Below are 20,959 nucleotides of genomic sequence, written 5' to 3'. Positions count from 1 at the left end.
TTATTAAACTGAAATTTTGCTTCTGTTCGTTCACGTGTTCTCTGGTCTTAATTAGTTACTCCTCTCTGTTAGGCTTCACCTAAGCAGATCCTGTACGATGAAATCGAAGTAGAGACTGAAACAGAGGATGAAGAGCCTGTTGAAAAAGAGGTTGAGCAAAAAGTCATGAAGGAATTCCAAATCCCACAAGTTGTTGCGAAATATGCCTACACTGGAGAAGGCCTATCTATGAAGAAAGGAGAGGTAAGGAGAAAACATTTGTAGCTATTTGTTACGCTTCAAGCTTCAAGGTAAGTTAGCAAGAAAAAGGCAGATACATTTTCATGTAGTGCAATGTCGTTAAAGCAAACAAATTTTGGAAAGATAGTTTTCTCTGATGTCAACACCAAACATCGCCATCCTTTTCTAGTGCTTTGTTGGTTGAAGAGCTTGTTGTCTTGAGTATGTTAAAGAGTCAACAGCTGGATCCCTAAAAGTGAATATAATCAAAAAATTTAACTGGAAGAATGGAAAATTTAAATTGATTAAATCTGATAAATATTTATGAGTTTGATTAACCTTAAAGCGTGTTTTATTTATGCGAACTATTGAGAGTTGATGCCTTTGAAGGCCCAATTAAAACAGAGGTGCAAATTAGCAAAGGAATAACTAATGAAGAAATTATAAAAAGTAACCTCAAAATGAGGCTGGGCGGATAGGAGGCTATAGAATTCTCCGGATCACGTGATCCGCAAATGTTCATTTTCGAATGGTCTTAACATCATTGAAAGCCTGTTTGCGCTCTAAATATATTCGTAGCGTTCCTCGTTTGAAATACATTTAGAATGTACATAATATTTATCATGCATACGTTTATTATCTTTGTTGTTATGTATCCCCCTTACAGCAACAAAAATGTTTAACATTTGACAGCCATTATGCAGCAAATGTTATTTTCAACGTTTTTTCAGATATTCTACCTGGCTGCAAAGACAAACAATGATTGGTGGAGCGTCAGGTTTTTGTTATTTTTGCTAACTGGCAAAAGATTTATAAACCAGCTTCCTGATTATCCTTTTTTTCTCAAACCGGATTTTGATATTTCCTTTATCTGAATATACTTGTCAAAAAACCTTTTTATTGTCCGATGTTTTGATAGTCAAACGAAGTTTGCTTTTCTTAAAAAAATGTCTGTTCCCCGGGCATTCATTGTATGTATCCTGTTTGAAGTTTGATTAAATGCTTGCAAAATTTAATTTAAGTGTCTTATTTCTATTATCCTTGCATATTCCTAAATACCCACGAGATTTTCTGTATCAAAAAGTTTTGGTCGAATATTTGTAAAAAGCTGTAAGGAAAGTTTTGATTAGTCGTTGAAGTAGTATTTGCAAAATGATGATTTAACCAGTTGAAGAACCAAAGCAAATTGTTCATATTCGTAGCCTTCCATTGAATTACGAATTTCTTTGGCTATTTTTTGCTATCATCTTTGAAAGTTAATCAATTGATTGAGAAGATTTATCTTTATAGTTGATTTAAATGTTGGAAAAAAGAAATAATGATGCTTATTACAAATTGGTTATGTTTTTCACTTAGGCCCTTGAAACATTTTTTACTTCGATTGGTTTCTAGGCGCGTCAATAGCAAGGAGAGTGGCTATATCCCAGCCGCCTATGTCGAAGAGATTGGACCAAAATTATTTAGAAAGCCAGTTGTTGAAAAGGTTAAAATCGTGGAAAACGTTAGGGTTAAGAAGAAGAAGATGAAACGAGTCAAAGTTGAGAGAAAAACTAAAGAAAAATTTACCGATAAAAGAGCCAAAAGAACATCATCAATACTACGAAGATCGAGTGAGTTAGCTTTTTCTTCTAACCTTTTCTATTCCAATTGTGCGAATCGACACAGTGTAAAGCCAAGAGAGAATCAACTTGACCAAGCTTATAGCTGTTCTGGCTTATTAAAATTATTTGCTGTTCCAAATTAAAGAGAATTGGGGTGGTTGGTGGTGGTATTCCCAAGAAACAGCATGAAAAATGAAATTGTAAAAATTATTTTGATAATATTTTAATAACCACGAATTTTTGGTTAGTTAATATTGAATTTAGTGGATTTGATACCAGCAGACTTGTGTCTCCTTCATCATGACATCCCAGCGAAATGTCTTGTAGCTAAACCAGTTTGTCCCCAAAGTCAGTTATTTTTGCTGAAACAAAAGTATTGCTGAGTTTTGAAATATTCAACTGCGTCTTACGGGATGCAATCATTACCTGTACAACGGGACCTTCTTTGGCGAAAGGCCTAATTGGAAATTGTATCTCTAGGCGTCGATTTATGGGAGAAGTGGTGTCATCAAGGAAGCTTAAAATGCAATGCAGTGAACACTTTAAAACACAAAACGGATGTAAAAATGTTTTGTGTCAGGGGTCTGGTTAGGTTCAAAAAAGAAAACCGTTCAGTTCGTTGTTAGATTTTGCATGCGATCGCTTGTAATTATCTGCGTGGTTCTCTTTGTCGAACGTCAGTTCAATAGGTAACCGTTGTTGAACAGTAGGTAACCGTTATTGAACAAAAGGTAACCGTTATTGGACAGTAGGTAACCGTTGTTGGACAATAGGTAACCGTTGTTGGTTTATGGGTAACCGGTTTTTGAAATATAGGTAACCGTTGTTGGACAATAGGTAACCGTTGTTAAACAATAGGTTACCGTTGTTGAACAATAGTTAACCGTTGTTGGACAATAGGTAACCGTTGTTGAACAATAGGTGACCGTTGTTGAACAAAAGTTAACCGTTGTTGAGCAATAGGTAACCGTTGTTGGACAGTAGGTAACCGTTGTTGGACAGTAGGCAACCGTTGTTGGACAATAGGTAACCGTTGTTGGACAATAGGTAACCGTTGAGTGTCGGGAGATAAATTGTTTAGCAACACGTAAATTTCAAGTGAGCTGATTTCCAACAACGTTTACAGTTTTTCAACAATTGAGCTATAACTTGGTTTTACAACGGTCGTGTAAGTGGCGGGAATTTGTTAAATACGCCGTATGACTTTCGTGTACGTTAATGTGACGTCACTTCATTTTTTAGACAAAAAGAGAGAAAGAAAACCACGTTTCACTCAACATTTTGACCGGGAGAATGTTACAACTCGACACCTCGCAATCGTAATAGCGTACTCAAAACTTAAGTCAGCTGCTGAGGTTTGTACCGTAAGATTGCTTTTTTCTTATACGAAAATGAATAATTTACACCGATTTCAGATAGCTTGCTGTTTTTGCAACTTTAGAGTGCATTTGTCTTAATCTGCAATGGGGAATTAGCATCTTGCACCTGTCCTGTTGTCGCTCTTACACAGATAATCATGGTGTGTGCGACCATGTTATGTCTATTTAGTTAAAATTCCTCGGATCTGGAGTCTCCACTTCTGGACCAAAACTGTCAATCGGCTGGCTCCTAAAACTGCAAGATTTTAAAAAAAACAAGTTCAATCTGGAGCATTGAGAACATAACCCAATCAAGAAAATCAAGAGACACGATCTCCATTTTCAAAATGCTACGATACCTTCTGAACTGCTGTTTAGAAGTTTTGATCATTTGGTTTATGGAAGGTCATTGTCGCAGTTGCATGAAACAAAACCTGTACATATTCACAGTGAATCAACTCGTAGTTGCATGGCTCAACTATGCTAGTTGTTATTTCATCTAATGTTGTCCTTGAGCACAATTTATTATCTAATCCACTCTTGACTAAGGTTTAACAAAGATTCATAATTTTAACAGAGTGGAAAATGAGGCAACAAGCAATAAAATGTAATAAGCATGTTGTCATAAATCTGTTTGCTTTCTCCAAGCAAGTTTTTAGTGTGTTATAGTTTGATCCATTTCTGAAATTAAAACTAGGATAATATTGAATATAGAATTGAGTGCCGTTATGTCAGACTTAAAGGGGGTGAGAAAATTTCCCAACTTAGCGGATGTCAGACTTACTCGGGGTACGAATTTTGACTTGAATTAGGTAGGAAAATCCGATTGAAATTGCGAGTTTGTTAGACAGAGTGGCAGTTACTTGGGAGTACATAACGTGATTCAGTTGTATGTGTCTATAAAAAATACAGTGAAATTTTAAATCAACATTATGCGTTTGCATAATTTCTCTTGGAAATGTATATTCTCTTTACTGATCGATATCGCGGAGTTCTTCAACCTGGTTTAAAAAGAAGGTCAATTTACTTGTTAATCATGTTTCAAATGACTACATAGAATTTCAATACAATTTGGCGCTGAATCAACCTTTAATCTGTTAATTTGCCCAACAGCGTAAGAATTGAAAATTTTTAATTTTTATTGTAACTTATTTTGCAGGAGCGAGATATTAAGTTACGTGAAGCCCTCGCCTATTTTGAATTTCGCTCTATTCACGGTCAGGTTATGACCTGGATTGAAGATCAAGTACGTTTAAAAGTTCTATATTATTTTCAGAAATATACTTGTTGACTTTAATCATACTGAAGCTTTAAGAATAAAGTCATTCCCTGACAGGAGTGTTTGTCTCCAAACATATATAACTCTATGTTATATGGAAACAGAGCAACCTTGATATATATAAATTAAATAATTGCAAGGAAAAGTCGGAAAACAATATCAATTTATGTTGCCATCTATTTATGTTGCTATCTTTAAACAGGTGGATATTACAGTCAAGATGAGATCTGAAAAATGCTCGCGGCAGTTAGAATAGCTACCGCTTTTATCTTAAGTCTATGTTCTTGCCACATGCTCAAATTCTTCACCTAAATTTAAAATGATATTCTTTTATATGCTTTGATAAATTTTAATCGATTTAAAGCATATTAAAGTATTATCAGCAAAGCTAGAAGGTCTCTTGCAAACATCTTTTAATTCTGGCTACATATGGCTCTTGAATTATTTAGCTTTCACATAATTTGATATCGTTGATAACAATTGGGGAGGTAACAGATTGAATTTGGAAGTAAGTAAGACGTTTTTTTACAAATTGGACGATGTCACGTGAGACCAATCTTTGAACAATTTTTTCAGCAGTATAGAAACAACTTTGGTGCTTGTAATTTTTTAGCCCAAATTTTCGGACAAATTCTACCATTTTCTGAAAATATCCTCCACTGTTTGATCCCCCAATTGCGATCCCCTTACTGTCTGATCCCCAACTGCTTAGTCTCCCACTGCATGTTCCCCTGCTGCCAATTCCTCTACTGCATGTTCCACCACTGCATGTTCCCTCACTGTCTGAGTCCCACTGCCTGATCCCCAATTTCTGATCCCCAACTGTTCACGTACTGTCTTATCCCCAACTGCCTGATCCCACACTGCTTTACCCACCCCCCCCCCAGCCACACTGCTTTACCCCCTGCCAGTTTCCTCACTGCCTTATCCCCCACTACCAAATCCCCAACTGTTTAGTCTCCCGTATTGCCCTTTCCCCCACTGCCCGATCCCCAATTGCTTAGCAATCTCCCACTGCAGATTCCCCTGCTGCCCGATCCTTTAATGAATATTCCCCAACTTTCTGACCACTCACTGCCCGACCTCGATGCTACTGCTACCATGCACTCTTCTACACCCCATCAATACTGAAATTTATTTTTCCGGGCAACAGTGCGTAGCCCAAAACGGAATCCCTTTGCTATTACGTAACAATAATTAAGTAACTGTTCGATAAATAATCAATGTTACCAAATCAATGGCTCTTTCCTCTCAAACTAAACTTGTTAGGACTAACTGTAAATAGTTAATTATTTTTTAAGATTAACTTTTCCTAAGTCCCCATAAACAGCGAAATAGCCGGTGAAATATTTATATTTCTGTTAATAATTAATTTTTACTATTATATGCTTGAAATGTTTAACCTATTTTTAGCCAAATGATTTATTACTGACGCTAGTTTGTGCATGTTTATGTCATTTTATTGGTTCTCGGGTCAATCACTTGAGTATTGTTGATCTCAGGCCGCATTCGTCTTCAAGCTAGTATTCACTTAATCCCTTAGTTGAAGACAGAACATCGCATCCGATTGGTTCTGCATTTAATTATCTCTTTTATATTTGATAATTAACAACGATTCTGCACGATATATAAAGATAATCCTTGTTTAATACTTTTCACGTCGTTTGAGCATTTTTACAAGACCTGGAAATTTCCTAACTCAAAATATCTCTAAGTCTCTAGCTAGCGTTTGCAAAATTTTCTAATTATCCAGACAATCTGCTAACCCAAATATAATTCAGCAATGATAGAAGTTACAACCATCAGAGTGTGAATATGCAAGTAATGCCTATCTTTCGGTTGTCAACACAAATAATTTTTCTTAAGAGCATATTCATGTGTTATTTAAATTATTTTTATTTTTTCTAGTACTTTAACAATAAATAGGTCATTATTCAAGTAATAGCAGGTCCTCAAAAACAGTTGCTACTTAGTATCGCAATGTCAAAAATCTAGGTAGATTTTTCACGATATTTTTATTACTTAGATCATTCACCAACGCACCTAAATTCATCGATTGAGTTCAACTAATTAAAACAGGGCTGCGATTTAAATGTCTTCACTTTTGGGTTTGCTTTTAGCGGTAAAAGTTTTTGTGTCCACTGCTTCTTATTGCTAAATGTGTTTCTTATTGCTAAATGTGCTCGTCTTTTTCTCTTAGATTCGTTACTTGGAGAGATGGACTTCATTTGGTGAAAACATCGACTTTGATACAATTAAAAAGCTACTGGAGGTAATTGTTTTTTATTTCTTTCGAAGTATCGATGGTGATCCTTGTAGTTTTTTTTCCACTTCATTAAGTTTCCGCATTCACTGGGTAGTACTTCTATTCTCGCACCAAACATTATTGGCGAAACATAGAAAGAAAACTACTACAATGGCACAAGAATGGCATACTTGCCTTTTTCTTTTGCAATTTCAACTGCTTGTTATTGATTTACAGTAAATAATGCTTGCATATTGTCTATAGATGACAGGGGGGTTTGTGGTCCTTTGGGCTTGTAGGGCAGGGACAGAAGAAATTTGCTTTGTCCCGTTTTAAAATTTACTCTAGTTAAAACCAAGCCTAAAGCCCAAGGTGTGTTTTTTCCGTGTCGGCAAGCAAATATTGGCTACGTGGGAACAATTATTTTGTTCTTAATAGTCCCGCCATTGATTAAGCACAAATGTGGGAAAATACTAGAAATCTATTTTAACGGGAAAACATAAATCTAGATTTCTTTGGTAACGTGCAGAGCTTAAAGCTAAATTTTCATTGCCCCATCTTTAATTCAGGATAGCTATAGAAAAAGGCGTAGGAATATGGTCAGTTTGCCTTATTAGTTGTCTGGGCCTTTACTTTTAAACTTCTAATGTACTTGACGTCTTTCTTTAAGTTTAGTATACCTTAGGATAGACGTTTTCCGTGTCGCCGTTATATTCAAAAATTTTTGCTGTTTTTAGTAGCTGTTTTGCATTAGTTGATACGCCTAGGTCTCAAAATCGTGGGGAAATTATAGCTACTTCTTTCTCATTTTGTTACATCTGGCTATAATAGGCTATTTGTTGTACTGTAAGCTAGCACACCGAAGCTTAAAGCAGATGGTCCTAATAGCGAAAGAACTCCACCTTCTATCTAGTAATTGCTTTTATTTCGGGTGAGCAAATGCTTTCAGGATTCGATTCTCTCGGCATAGTGCTTGTTTGCGATTCCGCTGTCATAGCATAGAAACCCACATATAAGAACCTGTTTGTTTAGAAACATTGAGGCTGAAATTTAACCTTTAAAACCCCATAAATAAGAACCCCCAAGAGGCTGAAATTTGGAAAGGTTCTTTTATATATATAAGAAAGAAAGGTTTTTAACCTTAAGAAAGGTTAAGAACCTTGTTAAGAAGCATTTAGACTGGAATTTAGAATAGCAGCCTGTTAATTAAGAACCTATTCAGGCTGCCAGAAGAAACCTAGGTTCTTTTAAGTGGGTTTCTACTGTATAGTAGCTAGTTCTATATGAATTGCTACTTTTGCTATATTTTGACCACTCTTTTCGCTTGAAATGCCATTTTAGTCAAGCTTGGAGCAAAGTACCTCCCATTTGACATGCTACTTTATTATCAGCAGCCTTTCTTTATAAAGATATTTTCAACCGGATTGTTTTTTACCTGCTTTGTTCATTTAACTACTTAATTGCTTTGAGATTTTTCTGAAAAGTGTAATTTCATTTTTGGTATATATCCTTTTTTCTTTATATCTGTAGAGAACAAACTGGGAAATATCTGCCAATGAAAAATTGTACAAAAACGTAGAACAAAAGGGCAGAGAAATTCTTGAAAAAGAAAGCTTAGATTACAGAGGCGATGTCGAGAACAGTCTCTGCACAATGTTTGAAAGGTTAGACTGTTCTGAACATGCGGAGATAATACGATTTATTTTCCATATTTCAACTTCTATCAAGCTTTCGAAGAGAATCCTCACTCGAGATTTTCTTACCCTTTTTTGCTCTTCATTTATCGAAACAAAATTTTAGTGATTATTGATTAGTGATTAGTGATTAGTGATTAGTGATTAGTGGTTGATGCTCAGTGATTTTTTACAATAATCGTCCCCAAAGGTACAAAGAATTAAACAGAATAAAGACATATCGAGAAGAAGATCTTTTAAAGAGCCACGGGTATGCCACAGTTTTTTCAATTTTCATCAATCAAACTTTTTAGTGGTGTATATCTAAATTTTTGATATTGTCCTTAAAGATTTTTTCATATCTAAGAAAACTTTTTTGAAAGAGTATTGAAAGTTAGTATTATATGGATGAGCAAATCTATGAATCTTAATGGCAGAAAATTAAGAGAATGGTTGATAATGTTTTGAAGGTTAACGTGGTTCTGTGTAATTTTTGTCTGAAATTTCAAAGAATTTTTTTTGTTAAGCGCAAGTCCCTTTTTGCTAATAAATTGAAACGGTAGCTTTCTTTATCTATATAATTGCCATCTGTGATGTGATAGCCAAAGTCCTAATCATTTGAGTGACGTTTTTATGATTTTAGTTGATCGGGAATATCTATTTCCAATTTATTTTGTTTTTACGATATTGCTTCACTCCCATACATCTTAAAGGTTTTTTATTACATTGGTTGAGCCTCCCATACATCTTAATGCTCTTTAATTACATTGGTTGAGCTGTCTACAAAACAAGTCTAAGTTTGATGAAACTAGCGTTTTGCTATCTGTTTAGTTTCATACATTTTCTCCTTTCAAAAGATTTCCTCACATGATTCTGAATTACTTGCTTATCAATCTCCTGTTTTAAAATTGCCTGTGTAGCTAAACTCTTGCTTTTTCATAATTTTTCCCAATGTGATCTTCCTGTAGAAGTAATTATCGCAGTAAGGAATTTATTAAAGGTTTCAAAATTGTGTTGAAGATAATGAGGCTTTACAGAACAGTCATTTCCTTAGCATGAGTTTGAAATCGTTCAATTTATATTATCCTACAGAGTTGAAATGTTTTCAAAGTTGTGTGATGAAGTAAAAAGCTGGATCGTCGAAAAATCTAATCAACTGACGGACACACCAGTGGGAAACAATCAGGAAACGATCCGCACACTGCAAAGAAAGCACCAGGTATAAACTATGATCTGTCTTGCCAATTTCCTTTCTTACTTAAGTCAATGAACAAATTAAGTAGCAAGTCATTTCATCTGGCCTTTATGTTTCGGTCTATCAAGTTCACAGTGAGAAAGAGCATTTATTTGAAATCAACAGTATTTGAAAGGAAGGCATCATTTTTTAATGGCTTTCTGCCAAAAGTTTGCTTGAGCCCATCGATCTAACCGTGATTCACCAAAGATCAACTGTTTATTTGTCAATTTGAGTGTGACCTGTTTCCCAACAATATTTCATGCTTATTTTAACATTTATTTTGTCTTTTTGGAGAATTAAGTCAATGGAGACATCCTTTTTAAAAGCCTGTCTTCGTTGACTTTATAAGAAATATTGACGAGCTGGCCCTCTACTACAGAATTTTGGCTCAAAGAGGCACAAAGTGGCCCAATGAGGCACAAAGTGGCCCAATGAGGCACAAAGTGGCCCAATGAGGCACAAAGTGGCCCCCCAATGAGGCACAAAGTGGCCCCCCAATGAGGCACAAAGTGGCCCAATGAGGCGCAAAGTGGCCCAATGAGGCACAAAGTGGCCCAATGAGGCACAAAGTGGCCCAATGAGGCTAAAAAACCTCGAATCGCATTTGAGGTTTTTTAGCATTTGAAGCAAATGTACGCTTCATTCTACATAAGCCCAATAAAATTTATCAAGATGATCATGGAAATTCCCATTGTGTAGCTCTTTACCATTGATCGAGATATCTCCGGGTCATCATTCAAGTAAATCAGTAAAAGCTTCATCTCAATGTAAAATTGGCAGTAATGTATGTATATAGCATGCGGTGTACTTTATTCTTTGGCTTAGCTTATCATAGATCTTTATCATTATTTTTGTGCCGTATTATAAATTCCAAAAATTTAATTTTCCTGTCCTAGAATTTCGAGCAAGAGATGTTTGCTATAAGCGATAAAATCAAACAGTTGAAGGCTGATTCCACCAGGTTTGTTAAGCACGTTATCTGTGACCTATTCTGAGCTAGGTTTTTTTGCATCTGTTTTGAATCGAACAAGTTCATTTTCGGCTATTGTGCTAAACATTCATTGTGCTAAACTGTACTGAACTGTACTGAACTTTAATGAGCTACAATGAACTTGACTGATCTGTTATATAAGGTATAAGTCTTATGTAGTGTCCTAAAATCTCAATGTCTACTTTCCTGTTCTTAAGTTTAGTTTGATCGAGCCAAAGATTTTACTGGGTCATTTCGATTGATTACCTTTGGTCACATATTTTACGTTACACGAGATTTACCCATTGCGGACATTGCACGTTGATCTTCTAGCGCTTAAATTTTTTGACAAGATGACTATGGCAATTCTTATGGAAATATTTGATAATTATTGAAAATCAATTTTTTCCAACAAGTCTGTACAACATGCAGCCTACAGCTTTGAAGGAGGTCAGGTCAAAGGAAAAAGATGTCTATGAATGTTGGGAATTGCTTAAGGTAAACCACTTCTTTTTTAAAATATCTTAGAATGAACAGTGGGATTCAGGAAAGTCGCATGAAATTTGTTCACTGTTGCGAGTATAATCTTTGACGAATAACTGTTAAAATTTTGGCTTAATAAATTTTTTTCTCACTCACAGTACTAAGTTTCTCATCAATTATTTATAAATAGGCATCAAGAAACACCATCTAATGAGAAGCCGTCATTATTTTCAGAAGATTTAACTGTTTCTCTCGCACATGTAGACGTCTCTTATCGTCAGGTTCTAAAGTCTTAAACTCTAGACCTCATCTCCTTAAGTATATGCTGCTGTCACTAATTTTTAAAATTCAGCAAGGCAACACTACAGCGCACTTCACCTGCTTGGATTGCGAGGCAAAAATCCCTTACCCTTCTTGTTAGTCATGTGGGTCACAAAGGAAATATCTGTTATTAAAACCACAAATGGTTAACTGCGAGGTCGGTTTCTTGAAAGGGATGTCATCCATCCCCTCTAACAATATAATGAAGAATAAGTTGTTCCTTGCTTCCTTCAAAGACGATGTAATTTCAAAGGAATTTAAAGAGGCGTTATAGAACAGAAAATCTCTAAAGATGCTGGGGATGAGAATTTCAAACATAGTTATGACGTGGTTTGTATTTGTATTTGTTGCTACCTAGCATCCGAAGGTAGTTTTTAGGACACTGAAAAGCTATGCTTATCGAGCAGTGTCCTGGTCCTTCCTATCGATGTGACCACACCTCGTGATTCCTACGCCTGGAATTAAAGAGAGCTGGCGACTCTCCCCACTCTGGGTGAAAGTTTGGTCATGCCAGGGACTCGAACCACGGACTTTTTGATCTGTAGTTAACGCCTCTAAAAACTGAGCCATTCTCGCACCGTGGTTGATTTCGTCATCATAAGCTCTGCTTGTCAGAGCTGGTGGATTGCTTCCAGTTATCGAACCCCGCTCTTTGATGTCTAGTCTTTCTCCCTCCAAACGTCGAACGATGCTTTCTAATTACCAGCAACCTGTTAACATTTCCAGCAATTTCCAGCGACCATGTTTTTTCCTCTATCTCAGCGAGCTCGGATTTGACATTTAGACAGAAAAAGAAATTTCTGTAGTTCTCTAATGTCTGGTTCATTGACTGATTCGCACATTATCCACTCCTGAGTGTGTAACCCCTCTAAAATTCCGTTTATGTTATGATTCTGGAAACTATTTGAAACATGCCCAGTACATTTGTTAGCCACAAGAAGCTGTTCGAAACATGTTCAATGTGTTTGCTGACCCAAAAAGGTATTATAAGCGTGTTCTTATGTTTGCTAGCTTCAAGAAGTAAAGGTCGATGGTCCTGTAGATTTTGTGAGCGAAAAAATTAGACAAACAAAATAAGAGTTATAATTAACTTCGTAAGTTAGAAATGGTCAATGAGAATTACTACATGATTTATGTATGATCTCATATTCGCTGATCTTGTCGGTTTTCTTTGGACCTTTTTGCTGAACATAGTGAGAAATTTGATCGGCTTTTCCTGGTATTCCAGCCATCTAAACTTTGACTTATCCGGGGCTTTTTTTGTAATTTAGTCATATCAAAGCCGTAATGGCGAGAAAATGCTCGAGATGTGATTAAGGGCTCGTATGAGGAGGCGAAAAAAATGCTCGCATTGTATCTTTTCCCGTTTCGATCCTTTGATCCAGCTTGACCTGATTTCGAATGGATCCAAACAGGTACACCTTGAAAGAGCAATCCGAAGCAGGTATGCACAGCAGATCTTTTTTGGTACGGATCCTGCATTTCTAGTGTAAACGGAAAACACATGTTTGCTCGTTTTGGTACGGTGCTTAGATTCGCGCAATTGAGCCCATTGTAAACCACCGCGTGCTACGTGCAACGATCGTTTCATACTAAAATTAATAGACGTTGTGGATTCTTAATTGTTTATTGCGACATCATACACAAGTATGATTTTCTTTGACTTGCTGGTCTTTCCTACTTATTTTCCTACTCACCAATAATGACAAGAAATTTCTACATGTTGTCTTTTTTGCGAGCTCTTAATTATCATAATTCATATTTTCATGTTGTTTTCTGTATCATTATTTGGGCGTCTCTTTCACCACGAAGCTAGCTGTATTAACATTTGGAAGTTCTTCGTGAATATTTTCGTGAATGTCGCAAATGCAGACTATTATTTATGGTATTTTTGAACCAGGCTCATTTTTATCTTAATCAGGCTATGATTACCCGTGGTGACTACCGGTAGTTGTTTGTGCCATTTTTGCTTATGTATTAATAGTATCTGCAAAGCTAAATTTCTAAATTTAATGAGGTCTGCCCCCTACAGCGATTCGATAAGCAATGGTCAGCGCTCCCACGGCTCTTACTGTTTCTTCTTCGCGGCGTCTGTGGCATTTTCAGGTGTATTCGACAGCATTTTGTGATCATATTACGGCAGTTCATACGCTACGCTACATAGGTTCCATAAGCTACATTAAATTTAAAGGCTCTTGTGCAACCATCATGCTTTTCGAATATATGTTCAAAACCGGCCTAATATCGTACTGCATTAAAACACAAAATACAGCTTATTCCGTTCGTGTAAGACGAAAGCTACCGCACAGAATGCCATTTGCACATTAGCCTTTAGTTTGAATCTGCTTTCCAAGGTTTTTCGCGACGTTTTTTTGTTCCACTTGTCCCACTTGTCCCACTTGTCCCACTTAACGTGTGTATTTGTTGTTTTACAATATTAACGTGTGTATAAACTCATTGCAACGAATTTAGAATTAAAGAGCTCAAGAAGTAGCCGAACCTTCTTGGAAGATCACACTCATTGCCGTAATTGCTTTTTCGAAACCTGCCAGTGATAATCAGATTCTTTCCAAACTTTTTACGTAAAATCTAAAAACTGATTCATTTGCTGGTTCATCAAAGGGTTGTTTTGCATTAACAAGTCGCATCAATATCGTATGCTCAAAGTGCTGAATAACTTTCTTTGAAACATCGCTTTGCCCTGCAGAACATCAACAGTACTTTTCAAAGATAATACATTCACCTTAAATGGAGGCTTTGTGTAAAATAAACAGGCTCTTTCTGTTCATCACCGAAATATCTCTTTTGCACTTTGCAGTCAGGTATAAAATGTGCTCTGTGAGTGGTTGGGGTTATTTGAGAGAACCCAATTCTACAGTTTTTATCTTCAAAATTGCTTTCAATTTATTTCTCTACGCTGACCGTCCTTCTTCTTCGTGTCCCGTACTGACTAAAACAAGGATGGACTCAAAACTACCCAAAGCAGCCAAAATGACCGAAAACAAGCCAAACAAGCCAAAAGCCACCCAAAACCACCTAACGCGAGCCAAGAACTCCCTTTGTGCTTAAGTACATTGTGTTTCAGTACACTGTCAATATTTTGTTTGCTTAATTCTAGGCAAAAGCTGCTGCTCGTAAAAATATGCTACAAGAGGCCTATGGGTACCAAGGCTTCCTTGCTGACTATAGAGACATGGTAAATTGATCTTGTTTGTATAATCATATTTTTAATAATTACACTCTTTTTTTATAAGAACCAGTAAATTTAAGTTCAGGCTGACTGTTCTTAATTTTTTCGAAAATCTGAGGCTGGATTGTTCTTAATTTATTCTTAATCTAATAGGGTGTAAGCAGTGCTTTTGCTAGCTTTTTCGCTCTAAGGGGGTGTTCAGGCCTCATTTGCCAACAAAGTGAGTGAGACAGCCTTAATTTGCTGACAAATTTGAATATTCACCGAAAAAGCACCCACGCATCGCTAAAATTCCTCGATTTTGAGAAAAAACGTTGTTCAAAATTGCACTTTGCAGAAGCTCAGCCTCAGCTTGCTCTTAATTTGTTCTTAACTTTGGACCAGTTTTGAGGCTCGTGTTCTTATAAAATTGTTCTTATAAAAAAAGAGTGTATGCCTAGAGAAACAACGTCATATGCAGACTTTTTGTTAAGAAGATTGGCAAAGTATGCAATGGGAATGCCTTGCGTTTACACCGGACCTGGTGGATTTGATCCCATTTGGATCTGCTACCCGTCCCGTACCCGTTTGGGACCAGTTTCTAGTTTTTTATAGCCAGTTTCTTATAAAAGAAATTAGTGTAGTCACCTTTGATCAATATAAAGCATTTCGTGTTGTTTTTGCTATCACCAATATTCCCGTGAATCGAATCGTATGTAGTAAATATACCTTCATTTATATACCAACCCTAATTAACAAGACCTTCAAACAAGCTTTGCGTAAGTAAGCTACAGACAATGGACACCTACCTCCCAACAAACACCTCCTTCCTACAACGGAGATCACCCTTCAACATACACCACCCTACAACAAACACTTCTCTGCAACGGACATCGCCCTGCCAAGGACACATCCTTACAAGGGACATCGCCCGTCAACGGAAATCTCCCTAAAACAGACATCTCCCTACATAGGTCACCTTCAGACAACGGACGAATTTTTCGCGCGAAGCTAATTTTTCGCCACGAATTTTTAGCTGTGAATTTTTCTCTCGAATTTGAAGTTCAATTTACACTGGCAGACATTTTTATGCGAATTCGCTGCGAATGTTACAAAAGAATATAGCGATTGTCCGAAGAATGCTCTTATCAGAAAGCTTAAAATTTTAAATTTATCAAAAAATTGAGCAAAACAGCAAAAGGCGATACTGGATTAGAAAAATTTATTCAAGACGCAATCGGAAGGGAGAAATTCATATTTCGGTAAGAGAGGTTTACGTTTTGATTTATAAGTCTAACTTCTTCAAATACGTTCATTTTTTCAAAGGTCGCCATTGAAGCTTGCAAGAGCATGCGAGATCCTGTTAGTGCATCTGCTTAAAACTGTTGCTGTTGAGCAGGCCAATAAGCAGCCAACAATTCAGCAATTTGAAAATAATTCTTGCCTATTATTTTTTATTTCTGACATATTGGGACAATGACGAATTTTTCAAGCCAGTTTTCGTCAATTTGAAATTCTAATGTTTGAATAATAATCTGATATGAATCCACTTACATGGATTGTGTACGAGGAACGGGAAATGGATAATTACCAACGTATTTTATTGACGATTTTTAGGCGGGAGTGTTTGAAAAAAAGAATACGGAAAGACGTAGGCCATCTGAAACCAAAACAGAAGTCAGGTGTTTTCAAATGCTGTTCTGATTGTTTTATTTTACAAGGCGAACAATTTCGCAGCGATAAGTAGGAATGGTCTACTTCTGCGCATATTTTTCGCCCATTCGCGGTGAAAAATTCGCTTCGCACGAAAAATTTCATCTCGTATAAATCAGGCTTTATGGAGACTTTTTCAGCCCTTGTAGATTAGAGCTGAACTTAAAATCTTTATCTATGAATTGATAAAAATGCAACCTCATGCCTGCCGATATTTAGGTCCAGCATATTTTAGCAAATTCCACTAAACCAGTTTCACATTGACCAAGTATTGTTGCTTGAAACTCTAGGTTGTTTGGTCAAAAGATGCAAGCAACCGATTCTCTCAGAGGGATCTTCCCAAAGATTTGTCTGTTGTCGAAGATCTTCTTAGAGCCCATAATGAAGCTCTCATGGAAACGGAAGGAAATGTACAAAGGTACTTAGTCCAACCTCAAGAAGTATTGTATGTTTGCCTATCTGCATGAAGTATTGTATACTTGCTCGAGACATAGTGTTTAAACTTTCTATTCTTAAAATGCATCAACCCTATTCTTATGATGCACAATAATCAGAAATTTCATATTCTATTTTTCTGAAGATTCTTCATTAACATTTTGTGTAATAATAATAATAATCCACCCATGTATGGCAACCAGATCCTCTCAGTACCGCAACAGATTCTCTTTTTATTTGCTGCTTCTTTCTTTATCTATTCCCACCTTTTCTATTACTTTTTTAAGCTTTGAATACAAGAGAATGAAATACCAACTGAAAAAGGGCCTCCCAAGATATCAGACCATCTTAGATAGTGCCTTCTGTGACAAGTGTCTCCTTTTAACAATTACTTTATTAGTAATTGTGTTTGAAAGTAAATCAGTGCATGGTGTATGATCAAAACAATATGCTTTTTATAAGCAACGATTATATTTATCTATTCAATGGCATTCCCATTGAATTTTAGGATCACAAATTTGATCAAAAGTGGGCAAGCCCTCATCTCCAAAAGCGCCACTTCTGAAGATGTTCATGGTCTCATAGAAGAGCTGTTGGTGCATCAAAAGAATGTCCCAGAGCTTTGGCAAGCAAGAGAACGTCAGCTTTCTGGCTGCAAATATGCATTGGTATGTGTGAAATATTAATGTTTAGAAATGCCTTTATTGCTATTTCCGTAAAGAAGGATGTTCACCTGGTTTGCCACATCCCTACACTTCTTCGGGCCATTCTTTTTTCCGATAAATTTGCCCACCCCAGTCCTAGATATGTCATCTCCCTCCGTGGAAATTTCAAACTAGGGACTCGTTATAATGTTCTGTTCTTCATCCATTTGCATTTTTTTCCGCTTACTATTGAACCTATGTAAAATTTTATTAAATTCAACGGCTTTGATTTGTAGTTAAATGCTTTCCCAGTGAGAATGCGTGCGACAAGACGAATTAATGCAACTTGACGTGGAAACGCCGCAAAAAAACCAGATAGCTAGAAAAATTTATTTTATTTCTTAAAACGTTTTAAAAAAATATCCAAGTTGTTAGGCCAATGTTATCATGAACATGACCCAAAAAGACAGCGATGACTTCCTTAAACAAAATGAGGGCTGTTTGCCTTTCATACATATTCATCACAGTCAGGTATTATTACTATTATTATTATAATTATTATTATTATTTTTATTATTATTATTATTATTATTATTATTATTATTATTATTATTATTATTATTATTATTATTATTATTAATTTCTTTATAGTAGGCGCGTAAAGTGATAGCAAAATTACTGCTAATTGAAGCCTACTAAAACGAAAGCAGAAAAAAAATACTTAGATAAAAGGAAGTTTTAAATTTCCTAACTTTCTCTGAATAGCTTTTTGTGTTTTTAAGCACAGTTTTCCTACAGGAGGGTCGCTAAAAGTGACTTATTAAACCTACGCATGGAAAGAGTTTAGCTTACGATAGCTCTATGGCAAGCCGACGCTGGACAATCTGGCGTCTGCAGTCGAAAAAAGCGGCTACTAGGGGCCGGGCTTAAGGTTTCTTCAGCAAGAACTTGTTCGGTTGTCCTTTTAGTGTCAGCTTTGTCTAAGTTGCCACGAAGTTGTTGCCTAATATTGTCTTTGAGATGTGCGTCCTATCTTTTTTGGGCTGCACCGCCACTGGTAATCGCAAAAAACTACTCATGAATGTATGATTGACACGCAGCTCTTTGGGGCAGATGGAAAAGCCTAACGCGTACTATATTCTCATTGGATCGACATGTTGTCTACTTAACGTTCCTCATCCTCCCGAAAGGACTACGTACCGCACAAAACTTTTTGCAATTTACGAACTTTTTGCTGTTTACGAACTTTTTGCAATCAGGTAGTTTTGGGGCAATGTAATAAATCTGATAAGCTAATATCAATTTTCAAGCCAGTGCATTTTCAAAATCTCATTAATTTGCTCCTTCACATTTCTCATTTTCAGATGTTTCACAGCGATGCAGACTCATTCATTTCAAAAACAATCGTCATTCAAAAATTGTTGTCCACTGATGACACTGGGGTAGGCTTGATTTAAATTGTTTTTCTTGTTAATTTTCTAACAGCTGCTCATTCACTTTGGTGATAGGGGGAAGCATTTTTTCTACTCAACAGCACAAACAAACAGATTTTTTTCAGCTTGTTCATATTTGTCACCTGTTTCCTTTGCTTATAGTCTTTCGTTGCAACGTCTGATTCTGTGATTTGCTGTCCTTAAGTGAATATAAGACATTCATTTACACATAACAACGTGTTCTGAGTCCTCTGCTTAAATTTCGCCCTTTGTTTTGATCTTTCTACTCAGCACACAACTCCACTCAGTTCACCTCAGCTAATTTTTGTAATTAGAATCATTTTATCTTCATTCATTCATTTTCATTAACCTATTAAAAAGTTCAGTTAATATACAAATCAGCTTTGTGACTGACGCACAATGGATAAGCCCGCGCTATACACTTGGGCTATCAAGAAATGAAATAGATTCTGGGGTTTTTAATGTTTATAAACAATATCTTTGATGACGGTTAAAAATGATCTAATCATTATAGCTATATCACAATTTAAAATTGTTTTTATAATTATATACTACAATCTAAAACCTGTTTTATTTGATTATCTTTATTCCAATAGACCTATTGAGAAAAAAGATGTCATTGCGATTTCTGAAGTCAATCCTTATTATGTTAATGTAATATGTGTATGTTAAAATTCCACTGTTTTGGTAAGAAGTCTTACAGTTCTCTTTGTCGAATGAGCTTTTTCCTTATGCTTGAAATTATGTTTATTTCGCAGCCGAACATTCTTAACGCTATTTAACAGAAACGAAATCTGAACCTTGAATCACGAAAGCCTTTTAAAAAGCATGTTAACGGAATAATTTCTTCATTTGCAATAAACCTGTTAAAAAGGTTACTGAGAAATTCATTTTGCTTGTGCGTAAGCTCTCACGTGTCTAGAACATGGTTTTGCGCTGTGTTTTTTCTTATAAGAAAAAAACGGGTTTCGGTAGACAACCAAAATTAGTATTTGTAGTTTCCTACCTAGTTAAAAGGAGACCTTGCTTCCAAGAAGCCAGCTTCCCTGTGTCTCCTTATCGAAATTTATTAGATCGGATCAGATTGGGACAAAAATTCTATAGATTTATGTATTTGCAAAAGTCCTTTCAAGCTATTCTTATCCATACATCAGTTTATTTATAACCACTAAGCAGCGCAAGAAACTCAAGGCTAATGTTGTCTACATGTAGATCCATTTCGCGGTAGCCTTTACAGCTTATCATAGTAAATACTATGATTGCCAAGCCCGGGTCGTATCACTCGTTCATATTCTCTCCCAGTATATTTTTCCAAATACTGTTTTTCTGTCAATACTTAGCGCCAGGGAATATTCCCCACGTCTCAACTGCTATATTAAGGCCACGTATTTACATTACATATTTATTGATAATGAAGCGACTGCTATATTAAGGCCACGCATTTGTGTAGACGGGACCTTTCAATGTTCTCCTGTGGTTGATTAGTGTAAATGGTCAAAGGCTATGAAACGCTATTTCCAAGAAAACATACAAATGAAGTTCTAATTGGCATAGTTACCCAAACACAGACTAAATATTGCATCGAGATTTCCTTTTAGCGAATTTTCTGTTATTCTTTGTGACACTTTGGAATATTTGTAACCAGAATTTATATACGCAAGTTTAAGAATCGTGATAATCATAATTAGTTTTATTTCAGGCCTCAATGGAAAACGTTACTACATTGCTTAAGCAGGTTGAAGAAATATCGCAAAAAGTATCGCAGTTGGAAGAAAAGTTGAAGAAGCTAGTAATTAACGCGGATGAAATGATAGAAACAGGCCATTTTGATTCGTCTTTGTAAGTTTGATTGTGTTGAAATATTATGTGAACGAGTTTGCTAAGTATAGATTACAGAAATTTCAGTTAAATTATTCATCTGTAGCCTTGACTGAAGTTTCCCAAAATTGTCATCGAATTCTTGTGAGGCATTAAATTTTCACTTAAAGCCTGTCCCAACATGAAGTTGTCACTGAAAGCTTGTCCCAACATAAAGTTGTCACTAAAAGCTTTTCTCAGTTTAAACTTTTTTCAGCCATCACTGAAAGCTTGTCCCAACATAAAATTGTCACTGAAAGCTTGTCCGAACATAAAGCTGTCGTTAAAAGATTGTCCCAAC

General features: G+C 36.1%; 1 protein-coding gene across 1 annotated transcript in view; it reads left to right on the top strand.

Moving 5' to 3' along the window:
- LOC135681118 (spectrin beta chain, non-erythrocytic 5) overlaps positions 1-20,959 on the top strand; it is a 129,706-nt gene that overhangs the window by 73,213 nt on the left and 35,534 nt on the right. The window contains exons 20-35 of the mRNA XM_065195419.2: positions 73-243; positions 951-997; positions 1,612-1,829; positions 3,063-3,175; positions 4,338-4,424; positions 6,658-6,729; positions 8,233-8,366; positions 8,587-8,646; positions 9,468-9,594; positions 10,509-10,573; positions 10,999-11,080; positions 14,505-14,582; positions 16,559-16,686; positions 17,212-17,371; positions 18,712-18,789; positions 20,501-20,640. Coding sequence (XP_065051491.2) covers positions 73-243; positions 951-997; positions 1,612-1,829; positions 3,063-3,175; positions 4,338-4,424; positions 6,658-6,729; positions 8,233-8,366; positions 8,587-8,646; positions 9,468-9,594; positions 10,509-10,573; positions 10,999-11,080; positions 14,505-14,582; positions 16,559-16,686; positions 17,212-17,371; positions 18,712-18,789; positions 20,501-20,640 — 1,760 coding nt within the window. The remainder of the gene's footprint in view (positions 1-72; positions 244-950; positions 998-1,611; positions 1,830-3,062; positions 3,176-4,337; positions 4,425-6,657; positions 6,730-8,232; positions 8,367-8,586; positions 8,647-9,467; positions 9,595-10,508; positions 10,574-10,998; positions 11,081-14,504; positions 14,583-16,558; positions 16,687-17,211; positions 17,372-18,711; positions 18,790-20,500; positions 20,641-20,959) is intronic.

The sequence above is a fragment of the Rhopilema esculentum genome, chromosome 12 (assembly GCF_057945365.1).
Source record: "Rhopilema esculentum isolate cy_ngs chromosome 12, ASM5794536v1, whole genome shotgun sequence".
NCBI classification, from domain to species: domain Eukaryota; kingdom Metazoa; phylum Cnidaria; class Scyphozoa; order Rhizostomeae; family Rhizostomatidae; genus Rhopilema; species Rhopilema esculentum.
Note: the sequence above shows the minus strand (reverse complement) of the source record. Positions and strands in the feature narration are given on the sequence as shown.